Source organism: Scophthalmus maximus, chromosome 10 (genome assembly GCF_022379125.1).
Source record: "Scophthalmus maximus strain ysfricsl-2021 chromosome 10, ASM2237912v1, whole genome shotgun sequence".
NCBI classification, from domain to species: Eukaryota; Metazoa; Chordata; class Actinopteri; order Pleuronectiformes; family Scophthalmidae; genus Scophthalmus; species Scophthalmus maximus.
The window spans coordinates 2,050,597-2,063,041 of record NC_061524.1 but is presented as its reverse complement, the minus strand read 5'-3'; the positions used below and the strand labels follow the sequence as shown (position 1 = coordinate 2,063,041).

Below are 12,445 nucleotides of genomic sequence, written 5' to 3'. Positions count from 1 at the left end.
TGACTTTCATTTTACACAATGACGCGCGACAACGTTTAAAAGTAATAATAATTGATGATAATAATATTAATGCTAATAAACTTTATTGATATATAGCACCTGTTACAGAGTGCTTTACAAAAAATAAACAAAACAGCCACAAAAATAGTTTTTTCTTCTGCATATTATGAAACATCTCAGGTAACACCTGTTTTTCTCATTTCATCTTTTAATTACAGCAATATAAATATCTGATAATAATATTTTCTGTCACACCCAAACTACAGCTTCTTCAGAATTACAGGTAGCGTGAGGAAAGGCACTGAAGTGATGTTACATGGAAACATTTCCCACCATAGACCATATACAAAGACTGTATATAAAGACAATCAAAGACTGTATATAAAGACGATCAGCAACAGTATAGAAAGACAGACGACACGTCTCCACTTCCTCCTGTTCTGCGAAAATTACAGAAACATCTTTGGAAACGTTGAACGTTTTTTTAAACTTTGGTCCATGTACCATCTGCTAACAAGGAGGGGGGCGGGGTTTATGACCTATACTGCAGCCAGACACCAGGGTGGCGATCATGATGATTTGGCTTCACTTGTGGGAGCCGTCATGTCGTCAATCCATGTTCTGGTGATAAGTTGCTGTTAGATTGTATTTTGCAAAGAAGATTTAGTCCTGATCGATCGATTCAAATAATGCTGGTTTTGTCTGTGGCCAGTCGGAACATACACACACAGGAATGTAAACATGATGAAACTCAAGGTGTAGTGTGTGTGTGAACCACACTTCTGAAAGCAGCATCTCCTGAAGGTTCATGTCCGTCCCGTCATGTCGTCCCTGTCTCTCACGACTGTCTGCAGCCAAATACTGCACCAACACCACGACAACATTCAGGAACATTGAATTATCGACTGTCCCGTTTCTCTGTAGAATCAGACACAGATCTGTAGCCCCGCCCACCTGAACTCAGCGAAGGGTCCTTCGAGGTAATTAAAGGGGCAGTTTGCTACGCTTTAAGGCAGCCAGTTCCACGGGGGAGGAGGCGTGGCCAGAGTCCGTCTCGCCGCTCTAGAGATGTGGCGGCGATGGAGACGAGGCCAGCAGGCTTCACTTGACGTTAGATTTCCACTTGTTGTCCTCGTACAGAAGAGCCTGGGGTCAGAAAAAACAAAAACAATGCGACACGACGAATAAAGAGAAACTCTACAGCTGTCTACGGAGTCTTAGGGACACATTGAGGGAAAAAAAACAAAAGTGAGCTTTAAATTTTATGAGATTGAAGTCGTAATTTTACGAAAAGATTTTAAATTTTATTTAATATTATGTCACGGAAATAAACAGAAACCCAGGAAACAGCCATGAGCCCTGGCAACAGCTTCCTCTGGCTTCGTGTCACACTGACAACAGGAACGTTAATGTCTTGTTATCACTGTTAAGCATGTATATTAAATGTTTTCGCCCGTTGAGCCAGCTTTAAAGTACAGTTTAGATAGTTGTTAGCTCGTAAAATTGTGATTTTATTATTGTAAAATGACGACTATATTGTCATAATATTACGACTTTATTCTCATAACATTTTGACTTTATTCTCGTAATATTTTGACTTTATTCTTGTAAAATTACAACTATTGTCATAATATTACAACTTAACTCATAACATTTTGACTTTATTCTTATAAAAATACGACTTTATATTCATAATATTACAACTTTATTCTCGTAATATTTTGACCTCATTTTCATAAATTTACGACTTTATTCTCAAAGTCTCCAATTTTCTCTCTCTCAATGTGGCCCTAATATTTGATTTGATTTAACGGTGATTTTCTGTTAAAGAGATTTATTAAACTTTCCATCAAAACATGTTTGGTTTTTAAAGTTATTTTTTGATTGAACCGCCATTGTCCACCTGCACAGAGTGAATTTACTCTCTGGCTGTAGAATAAGTGTTCCTGTGGGAGGGACCGAGTTGCGTCATGTTGCGTCGTCACCTTGCTCTCCAGCACGCGACTTTGCACCAGGCTGCGCGTCGGGCTGCTCAGCTCCTCCAGAGTCTCGGCCACAGGACTGTTGAGGGTCTCAGGCAGCAGGAGGCCGAGGCAGCCGGCGGACAGGCTGCTCAGACAGAACACGGTGAAGGGCATGGAGGCGTGGAAGGCCCGCTGCAACACACACACACACACAGTCAAATATTTCCAAATAATCTATATTGTAGATCATTTTTTTAAATTGGTAAATTGATAAAAATATTTTTTAAACATTCATATGAAAAATCAAATCATTCTCTAATTTACAAACACAAAGATGTGTCTTCATATGAACATGTGTTGAAGCTAAACAGGTTTAAACTGACAGAAAACGGTATCATAGAAACTATTGATTAAGAGAATTTTATAAAAAAAATCTCTATAACTATATTGAAAGTAAACAAAAAAATTCCCCCTGACTGCTGCCTCTTAGTTGCGATCACCTGCAACACCACTAGGTGTCACTAAACGCTGAGGTTTGAGTTTCACCTGCTACTCAGGAATGTTAACTGAGGTGAAAGGTCCCAGATGTCATCGTAACTTTGACCTTTGACTCCTCTGGTGAATGTTGAATTGTCAGATTTTGCTTAGGAAGTTTCCTAAATCTTGAAATGACCTGAAAGTATTTGATCAGCAACCATGATAAGAGCTCAGATTCTCAAAATGCATAGTTAAGGAGCTTCAATGCTTCCTTTCCTATCTCCTTGAGCATAGGGTAAACTGGAGCTTCCTAAGCAAAAGGAAAGGAGAAATAGTCACCCCACAATTCAGCGATATTTAACGTGACACGCCATGCACGCCATGCATGTTCATAACACACACACACACACACACACACACACACACACACACACACACACACACACACACACACACACACACACACACACACACACACACACACACACACACACACACACACACACACACACACACACACACACACACACACACACACACACACACACACACTCTCTTACCATTGAAGGAACAAATGGTGCGAGTATTCCTCCAAATCTGCATGACATTGAACACACCCCCAAACCAGCGTTCCTGAAAAAAAAACGTGATAACAACATCTTGTGTAAAAACACACGACACTGAAAACTCTTCAACAGTTTTAAACTGAATGCCCATGAGCGACAGGCTGTGGCTTGAATCACCTGATAACTGTCGGGTAGAGCTCGGACGTGTAGACGTAGGCGATGTTGAACGCAGCACTGACCATCAGTTTCCCCAAAAGAGCCAGCGACGTTGCGCTCAGCAGCGTTCCTGCGGACGCAAACACACAGACGACGTTGCGGCGTTTCTCGTCCCAGTGGAGGAAACTGTCAGTTCAGAGTCTTGACATTCAGTTTCCACAGCCATATAATTTATAAGAACTTATTCTACACTTAACATAAGATAACTGATCATCAGACACGGGGTCACAGGGTCAGAGTGACCTTCACCTTCGCGGGAAGAATCCACGTGAGGAAGCATGAGTTTCTTTCATCATATTATTTTACAGTTCAGGTTCTGTTGGTTTGATCCTAGTTATATTTATTTATGCAGATTTTCTTTTTTCGTTACCAGGAACATATTTAATCTGTTGCTTCATCTCATCTGGATTTTCTCCAGGAAACTTTAAAAGCAGAACAAACTGGTCTGCGTTGGATCGGCAGCAAACAGCTGTTAAAATACCTTATATAAGTTATTGTTTTTAAATGCACTGGTATCGGATCGATGCTCGGTATCGGACTCGTTATCAGGAAGAGAAAACTGGTATCGGAACATCTCTCATTTTGATCACAGGAGGCAGCGGCGTCTGTTCCTCACCGGTGTTTTCGGGGAGGAACATGGTGCAGAGGCAGGCGAAGCCGGCGAGACACAGGAAGCTGCTCAAGCTCTTCCGCCTCCCGGCCCTGGGCAACAAGACACAACACAACTCGGCAACAAGCAACACAACTGAGCAACAAGACACACAACTCAGCAACACAACTCAGCAGTTTCTACTTAGTTGACTGTTAAAACTTATTATTTAAATCGTGTGGTTTTTATATATCACTGTCTCTTTAAAGAAGATGTGACAATTTAAACGACATAAGAACCAATGATCTGCAGCCGAAAAACAGCAGAACTGGCGGCCATTTTAAATCAAAAGATTGAATCAAGACCTTAAATGGGCGATTTTTTTCTTTTTTGAGAAAGATTGTTCATTATTGTTTGTTTTTTTGACAGAGCCAGGGCTCAGGACACAAAACCAACAGCGAGCAGATTAAAATGACTTACTCCCTCTTTAAGAGTGGAAACGTTGCATTCTCGTTAAAACGTCCACTTTTCCAACATGTTTTTACTGACAACAAGCTCAAACACGGAAGGAGTGTTACCAGGTATAAAGGTGTGTGTGTGTGTGTGTGCCTCCTCACCACTGTTTGTTGATGAAGTACATGCAGAGCGGGTACGCAGGCAGCTCCACCAGGCCGTACATGGCCACGTTAACGAAGCGGCTGCCAGAGGCTTCGCTGGCCCCCAGAGTCAGACCATAGTACACCAGACTGCACGCGTACCTGCCAGCCACACACACACACACACACACACACACACACACACACACACACACACACACACACACACACACACACACACACACACACACACACACACACACACACACACACACACACACACACACACACACACACACACACACACACACACACACACACACACACACACACACACATGTTTATTTACAGGTTTGTCAGAACTTGTTTAAGGATTAAAGTGGTAGAGTTGAGGATTAGCAGCAGATCTGTGGTCAGGTCAGATTACAGTATAGTGGTACTACTATACTGTACTACTGTACAATACTACTGTACCACTGTACCATACTACTGCTCTACTGTACTGTACTACGGTGTCATACTGTACCAATATACTGTACTGTACCATACTACTGTACTGTAGAGCGGTACGTGCAGTACTGTAGTGCAGTACAGTGTAGTAGTACAGTAATGTTACTGTACAACACAGTAGTACAGTAAGGTCAAGTCGTACAGAGTGGTACAGTGTTACAGTGCAGGAGTACAGTGCAGTAGTACAGTACAGTAGTAAAGTAGTAAGGACTGATGAGAGTGGAACCTTTGTGGTTCATGTGGTGTTTCTCTGGTGCGACACTCACCACACATACATGAGCACCATGGTCCGGAGGCGCAGGACCGGATGCAGCACAAGCTGCAGGACACCCGCTCCCCCGTTGTCACGTCCACCAGCTTTGGCCGCACCGACCCGCTGCAGCACCAGGTGTTTGGCGGCGTTGCCGTTTCTCAACGCCATGTAGCACAGAACCTTACGATCAGAAGACACAGGTTCACCATCAGTTACCATGACAACGTCTGGAAGATTGGTTCGGACTTTTCTATAACCACAAAAAATTAAACAATCAGTAATCCTTTGTTAGGACGAGTTTCAGATGGACACTGTGCTTTTCCTTCTCTCACATTATTTCTCATTCCCTATCTTTTTTTCCAAGCTCGTGGCTTTTTTCCGCTGAGCTCGACGAAAAGCAGGAAAGAAGATTTAAAAGAACTTCATTTACCTCTTCTGCTCGCTCCGTCTGACCCTGAGAGTAGAGCCAGCGGGGAGACTCCGGCAGAGTGCTGCAGGAGAGAGTTCCACACGGAACATTAACATATGTGTCCAGATATCATTTGGAGAAAAATAAACAGGAGTTTGATTTTATGCGGTGTCGGGACAAACGTCAGATAACGTCAGACTTTTTTTTCATTAAACTTAAAATGAACCAAGACAACATTTTAATCAAATATGAATAACTTTGGATGCACCGAAATTTAAATTGTTGCCCAAAACCGAACATTGTTTTTAACAGTTTTTTATTTATTTTCGCAAAAATCTCATCACCTTCGCATAAATGAAATAGGCTCAAAGTGCATTTTACTTTTTTTGTCTTGATTTTCAAGGGGGGATCCATTACAAACGTACAATTTATAAATATTTACATAACACTAAACTTTTTTTTTTTACATTCCAGGAGACATTAGAACAAAATAAAATAAAATACTTTTATTTACATTCGGTGCATCCCTATGGAATGACTAATTCATGACAAACCTTATAATTCTTGTAATTAAAAAATGAAGTTACATGATATTTGTAAAAAAATAGAATAAAAGAAACTGGTGATCAGATATAAAGTATTTAATCGTATATCCGATTGATATACTTGATATACCTGTTTCTGACACCTTGTTTTGGATTGAATCTGAGGAGACTGTCGTGTGTTTGAGCTTGACCGAGTGACATTCTAGAGCTTTATTTGTTTTGGTTTCAGGTGAATGACGGAAGCGACGACGCGTCTCTCTGGACGGCTTGTACTCACACAGACAGCAGGAAGAATAGGACGCCGGACGAGTTGGCCACTGACGCCAGGCTCCTCCACGGCCGGACGAAGTAGCCCAGCACCCCGAACAGAGCGATGCCGATCGCGAAGCTCATACTGGTCAAAGTCCCTGAAGAACACACAAAGTCAGAGAATCGGACGCAGCCAGGAAACATTCACCTGACGAATAACACCTGGTAATAAATCAAGACCGAATAATAATCTGCGTATGATAATTTTTTTTCTTTGTGGTCCTCTTACCTGTCAGTGCCCAGTACGACTTGCCCACGTACTCCTGCGTGAGGACGAAGCAGACCAGGCCGATGCCGCCATTCATCAGTCCCACCAAGAGACGGGACGCGGCGAAGACCTCGTAGTTGGGCGCCAACACGGTGACGTAACCGAAGACCACCTCGAAAAACAGACCTGGGAGGAAGAGGGAGCGTGAGAGAGAGAGAGTGAGGCCTCTGGGAGAGTTTAGAGGCGTATGGGTTAATATTTTGTGCAAATATAGATAAGTTCAAACTAAAACAGGAAGAAAGCTTGAATACAAAAATCCATGAGACTGAGAAGAGAAGAAGACGATGACACAAACCAGTCGGCAACTTGAAATGTGACAAATTTCAAAGTTTTATAGCAAAAGAGATTTACATGTAAAATGTACCAGGATGTTTGTTTTAGAACATGAGTTAGGTTTTGAGTGCGTAGGGTAAAATAAGAAATGACACGCCATGCGCGCCATGCATGTTAATAGCACAAACACACTCACACACACACACACTCGCCCTTTTGTCCTAAATGTACTGAGACAGAGACTCTGAGAGTCAAACACAATCACTCTGACCGGATATGGCAGGTTTTTGGGGACATGATGCACTGACCACCGTTACAATAAGCTGGAGCTTGTAGAAGTGACGGCGTTCGAAGTTTAACTGTCACCAATAGAACAGCCTGCAGCAGCAGAGAAAAAATATATTTAGTTTTTTTCAATGCTTTTCACTACTTTTCCAGACGTTCCGATCATTTCCACTGGTCGGGAGGACTGCGACTACTTTCCTGAGGGAAAACCTGTCTCACAATCAGCCGATCTGCGGCTTCCAGCCCACCTGTCAGGTAGACGGGTCTCCTGCCGATCTTGTCGGAGAGCGGCCCGAAGACGACGTTCCCAACCAGGAGGCCGGCGAAGAACAGCGACCCGGCGAGGCTGACCTTGTAGGCCTGCTGCTTGATGAGAAGCCACTGAGGAGCAACAAGGGACACAAACACCTTACGGCCTCATTCGTGGACATTTGATCAGTATATACGCCGAGCGGGGGGAGACGTCACCTCAGTCACTACGGAGTCCACGTCTTCTGTAAAGGTGACGTGTTGGCGTTGGAGCTCCCCGTCCTCCGGCTGCTGCTCGATCCGGTACTCTGGGGTATATCCGACCAGGACGATGAGCATGGACTGACAGGCCATGTACACCTGAAGCACACAGACACACAGCTGTACACCGCTGCCGCTAACAGAGGAAACGCTGCGGACGGGACATCAGCAATGACGTCAGCGGTGGGACGATACGAATCGGCCAGTATGAAGTCATGTTTGTGTTTATGAAAACGTTTTAATTCACAGAACAGACGGGGCAGAAAAAGAAGAGAGTTTGTTTTCTGTATTTGTGTTTTATGAGTCATTGTCACATTTTGGCCTCCATATCCGCCGGGCTGTACAAATAACATGCAGGGGCCACGAAAGGATCTGTCCCTGAACTGTTTGTTTTTTTGAAACCGGTATAGTCAGCTGTCTTCTACTGTATGTCTTCGTGTTAGACGGTTATTTTTTCTTTTTGAAAATCAACATATTCTGTGATGCCACTAAAATCGAAAGCTTTAAAATGAAGAGTTGCATCAGTTTGGTTTTTGCTGTGACGACCCCGGAAGTGAAGTCTGGCCCCCGAGGTCTAATTAAAAACAGTCAGAAAAACAGTCTGTTGCAGAATTTACTGAGTTTTCATATGACGTCACTGGCAGCAGTGACGGGGACGAGGAAGCTTGTTTGACGTTCGACGACGAGGATTAGCTTCGCACGACGAACGTCCATTCAAAGATGTGGACGCTGAGATTGAATTCAATATCGGAGACGAAACAGGGCAAATGCTGATGTGATTTAAATTATTCAGTAACACGTGGACTCTTTGATTTAATTCGGCATGTGTTCGACACGCCTGTGGATTATCTTTTTATTCCCATAAACACATGAATTGTCAACGCGTTGCGCGGTGTCTCCGTCTGTGTGGATCCGGCGCCGTCGTATTGTTTTGGCCGCGATGCGACACCCGGATGAGACTTTTGACGTGGTTAAACAATGTTTACATGTTTCTATTGTAAGCCGAATTGATCGGTAGCTCATCCAGATGTGTATTATGTGTTTAACTATGAGCAGTTTTATTTTTAAACTTGCTGATGAGCCGGACAACGCTAATCTAGACGGTGTTTTGCATGAAGTCTGGTGTGAAGTGATCAACCCCGAAAAGACACACTTGTAACGCCAACTTAAGTTAGAGGAGGTGGTAGAAGCTCGACAGGTAAAATGTCGGATTTGTTCTTTAAATGAGTAAAATCAGACGCGTTTAAAAAGGCAAAGCCTGAAATGGCCACGTAGCGCTCCCGCAACATGGACTCCTCCCGGCTTCCGTGGTTCTTCACGCATAACGCACACGTTGGTTCGTACACTGACCTGCGTGAGGAAGAGCACCGCCACCGCCCGCTTCTGGTACGGACCGAACTCACCGACCACCTGCAGCGCGTCGTCCACGTCCATCCCCGGTTACCGGGAGCTCTCGACGTTAAGGCATCGCTGCAGAAGAGGCGCGGAAGTGTGCGAGAGAGAGGATGAGCCCCTCTTTCACTTCCGGCTTCGCTTCATCAACGCCGGAGGGGCACGAACGTGTGCGAAAAGAGAGAGAGGTGTTAATGTTCGTGTTGCTGTTTGTTGTGTTCAGTCCGAATGTTCGTAAAATTGTATGTCAATGCTTTGTCAACATTGTTGTTTAAAACGTTCATGCCAATAAGGCTTATTGAATTGAATTGAGTGAGCCCTTCCGTTCACTTCCGGCTTCGCTTCATGGCCAGCCTCCGTGGGTTGTTACAGAAATAAAGACGAACTTATAATCCAACAGGTTTTTATTACAACTGGAGAGATTTCTTTATTTCTTTTCAAAAGGCACATTACTGGCTTTTAACCCCCCCCCCCACCACCACCACCACACACACATCCCTGTAGTGGTGGAAGTTCACGTTGATGTACTTTTACTCAACTACACATTCTAAGTGCATCTTCCAGTTTCTACCATAAAATGGCAAATATTTCTCGACTTTATGAATATTTTTTGGACTCCCATCTGTTATTTGATAACTGAGGATTCAGCACAATAATTAAATCAATTGAGAAAGTAGCAAATCAATAAGGACCAAATTCACAATCTTAACTGTCGTCACGTCTGATGTGCACATCAAATATTTTGAATACTTTTTGATACATTAAGTTAATCCTTGTGCATTTTTAGATGCGTAACATTAACGTTTATATTTTCTACACGGTGTCATTCGTACTTTTACTTCAGTAAGTGTCACAGTACTTCTTCCACCACCATTTTGCCACTCGATGTCATGAACCATCACCACCATCCATCTTCCCTTTGTTCCAAATCTCGCATTTACTTTTGTTCAACAATGCAGCTAGTTTGTTTGTTTTTTTTTAAAAAAAAAGAACATTTAATCACATTTTCATATCATGCTGTTCTCCCCTCGACTGGATGGAACAGGGGCCAGGAAAGAACCCATTGAATTGTGGCACGGGTCCGGACAAAGAGGCCCATCCAGGGATTTATTTTAAGATCACTTTCTTTATAACATTGAGAAGTTTTCTGATATTTTCCCAGGGAATGATGAACGGACATATCTGGGGCCCGAACATCTCAACGTGTTAGCAATTTGATGGGCCTTGGCAGAGACATGGGGTCCGGAACATTTTCACGGAGTTCGCCGTTCTCACGTGTAGGAGAAGTTGTGGAAAATGCAACATTTGCGTTCTCACATACAGATCCTGCGGAAGAATTCCAGGAAACTGTCCGGACTTCGGTTCATGTCTGAGTTCTATCTTGAACACACGCAGGGCTGAAGAGGACGTCCCGACGGACACGAGGCTCAAGAGACGAGGACATTGTTCACAAGAAGCGGAGTAGAAGCGCGCGCTGCAAACTTGGTCGAAAGCGTTAGAAGTATCATACGGCAGCAGTTGTATGATGCTCTTCAGTAACATGTTCAACTTCTCACAGAAAATAAATAATACTTAAACCAAAATTAACTTTGTTTTAAATATTATCCCTTCATATCTAACAGCCTTTAAGCTCGACAGAAATAGTGATTTGACTGATATCGTGGCATATCTCCATACCGACCAATATGAAACAAGAACTATCGAGATAAGTTTTTTTCGATATCGCCGGGGCCTCAACACACGTGTGGATCATGGAGCGATGGGGGCCAGAGGAGAATCTGAATCTGAGGGAACTTCTCGTTGCTCTCCGTTGAGACGTTCAGTCTCAGGACTGCCTGCCTTGTCCCCGGCAGCAGCAGGAGAAGTGGACCTCACCTCTGCAAGAACATTTTCACCTCCTCCTGGATTTGGACAGATCCAGTTCTTGATGGCTTGTCGCTTCCAAATAGCAACAACAACAACAACAACAACAGCACCGATCCCAAAGAGGACACCAAGAACCTTCCCGACTACAGGAGAGGGAGTTGGATCCTTGTAGAACAGGTTCTTGAGGGGCTCGCTCTCCTCCATGCTGACTGGGTTTGTCATCCGACAGGAGATCGTTTCAACACCCTGCACCTCCTCGTCGTTCTGGAGGATGGTGTCTGGGCTCTTCTGCTCCGGCCCCCACGGTCCAGTTCCCTCCCTCCAGCTGTAGGTGACGGCCCCGGCCCCGGTGGCGTCTCCAGAGCAGGTCAGGGTGCAGTTGCTGGAGTCGGGGGAACAGGTCAGGGTTCTCATCTGCACCTCGGGCTCGGGCACTCTCTTGATCACTTGGGCCTGGTAAGTCAGACTCTGCTGCACCTTGTTGATCGCCACTTTAAAAAGCCCTGAGTCAGCTCCAGTCGTGTTCTCGATCACCAGCTGTCCGGTCGCCAGGTTCAGGTTCGCGCGTCCTTTAAACGACCTGTAGAATTCCAGGTCGGACTCGACCGCCGGGTCGGACTTGACCCACTCGGCCACCAGGTTTCCGTTCAGATCCCACACGATGCTGCTCAAGGCCCCGGACCCGGAAGGCGTCAGGACCAGCGGGTCGCCGACCACCACGTACACCGGGACACTCTGGCCCGCAGCGGAGCTCAGCAGGGCGGCGAGCAGCAGCAGTCTGGACCATGTGTGTCCCTCCATGTCCAGGAGACGGAACCGGAGGAACAGAAGCTTCGTGTCGGCAGATATAAGACGGAGTTCCCCGACGGACACGACAAGGGCCATCCACGCCCTCCTGCTTCCTGTCTCTTTCTCCTCCTCCTCCTCCTCTTCTTCTTCTTCTTCTTCTTCTTCTTCTTCTTCTTCTTCTTCTTCTACTTCTACTTCCTCTTCTTCTTCCTCTTCTTCTTTTTCCTTTTTTTGTCGGGCGGCAACCAGCGTTACGGCGCATTACCGCCACCTACCGTCATTTCCCAGTGCCTGTTTCGCTAACGTGTCTGCAATTTCATTGCCATTAATCCCTCTGTGAGCTGGTATCTAAATAGATGTGACCACATTATTCATATGCTATAATCTGTATAATGTTTCACAAATATCATTTACTATACCCGGCCTACTGTGAGATGTAATTGACTGTAATTCCTCCTGTCTCACTCACGAAAGAAGAAAAAAATACGTCCCGAAGGACCAGCGTTTGTTAGCTGTTCACGTTGTGCCTGATTGAAATTAAATCAATTTTAAAATATCATAAGATTCATTTAGCTGCTACAATGGGAACCGTTCACTCAAAGTGTGTGGTGATGGTTCTAGTCATGGG

General features: G+C 44.5%; 1 protein-coding gene across 1 annotated transcript; it reads right to left on the bottom strand.

The window, feature by feature from the left end:
• Window positions 1-66: 66 nt before the first annotated feature.
• slc22a15 (solute carrier family 22 member 15) lies at window positions 67-9,317 on the bottom strand. The gene is made up of 13 exons (XM_035605733.2): window positions 9,121-9,317; window positions 7,729-7,869; window positions 7,509-7,641; window positions 6,664-6,828; window positions 6,403-6,532; window positions 5,602-5,662; window positions 5,185-5,351; window positions 4,430-4,570; window positions 3,840-3,925; window positions 3,185-3,293; window positions 3,002-3,074; window positions 1,986-2,156; window positions 67-1,146 (listed from the first exon to the last, which is right to left on the bottom strand). Exons 1-13 carry the CDS (start codon window positions 9,202-9,204, stop codon window positions 1,102-1,104), a joined length of 1,506 nt encoding a protein of 501 aa, XP_035461626.1. The 5' UTR covers window positions 9,205-9,317; the 3' UTR covers window positions 67-1,101.
• Between the last annotated feature and the right edge of the window lie 3,128 nt (window positions 9,318-12,445).

Excerpts from the sequence above, each read along its gene's own strand:
- slc22a15 (XM_035605733.2), bottom strand. The coding sequence starts at position 9,204 with ATGGACGTGGACGACGCGCTGCAGGTGGTCGGTGAGTTCGGTCCGTAC. Across the intron at positions 2,157-3,001 it reads CACCATTTGTTCCTTCAATG|CGGGCCTTCCACGCCTCCAT; the intron begins GTAAGAGAGTGT and ends TGTGTGTTGCAG. Across the intron at positions 1,147-1,985 it reads GTCGCGTGCTGGAGAGCAAG|GCTCTTCTGTACGAGGACAA; the intron begins GTGACGACGCAA and ends TTCTGACCCCAG.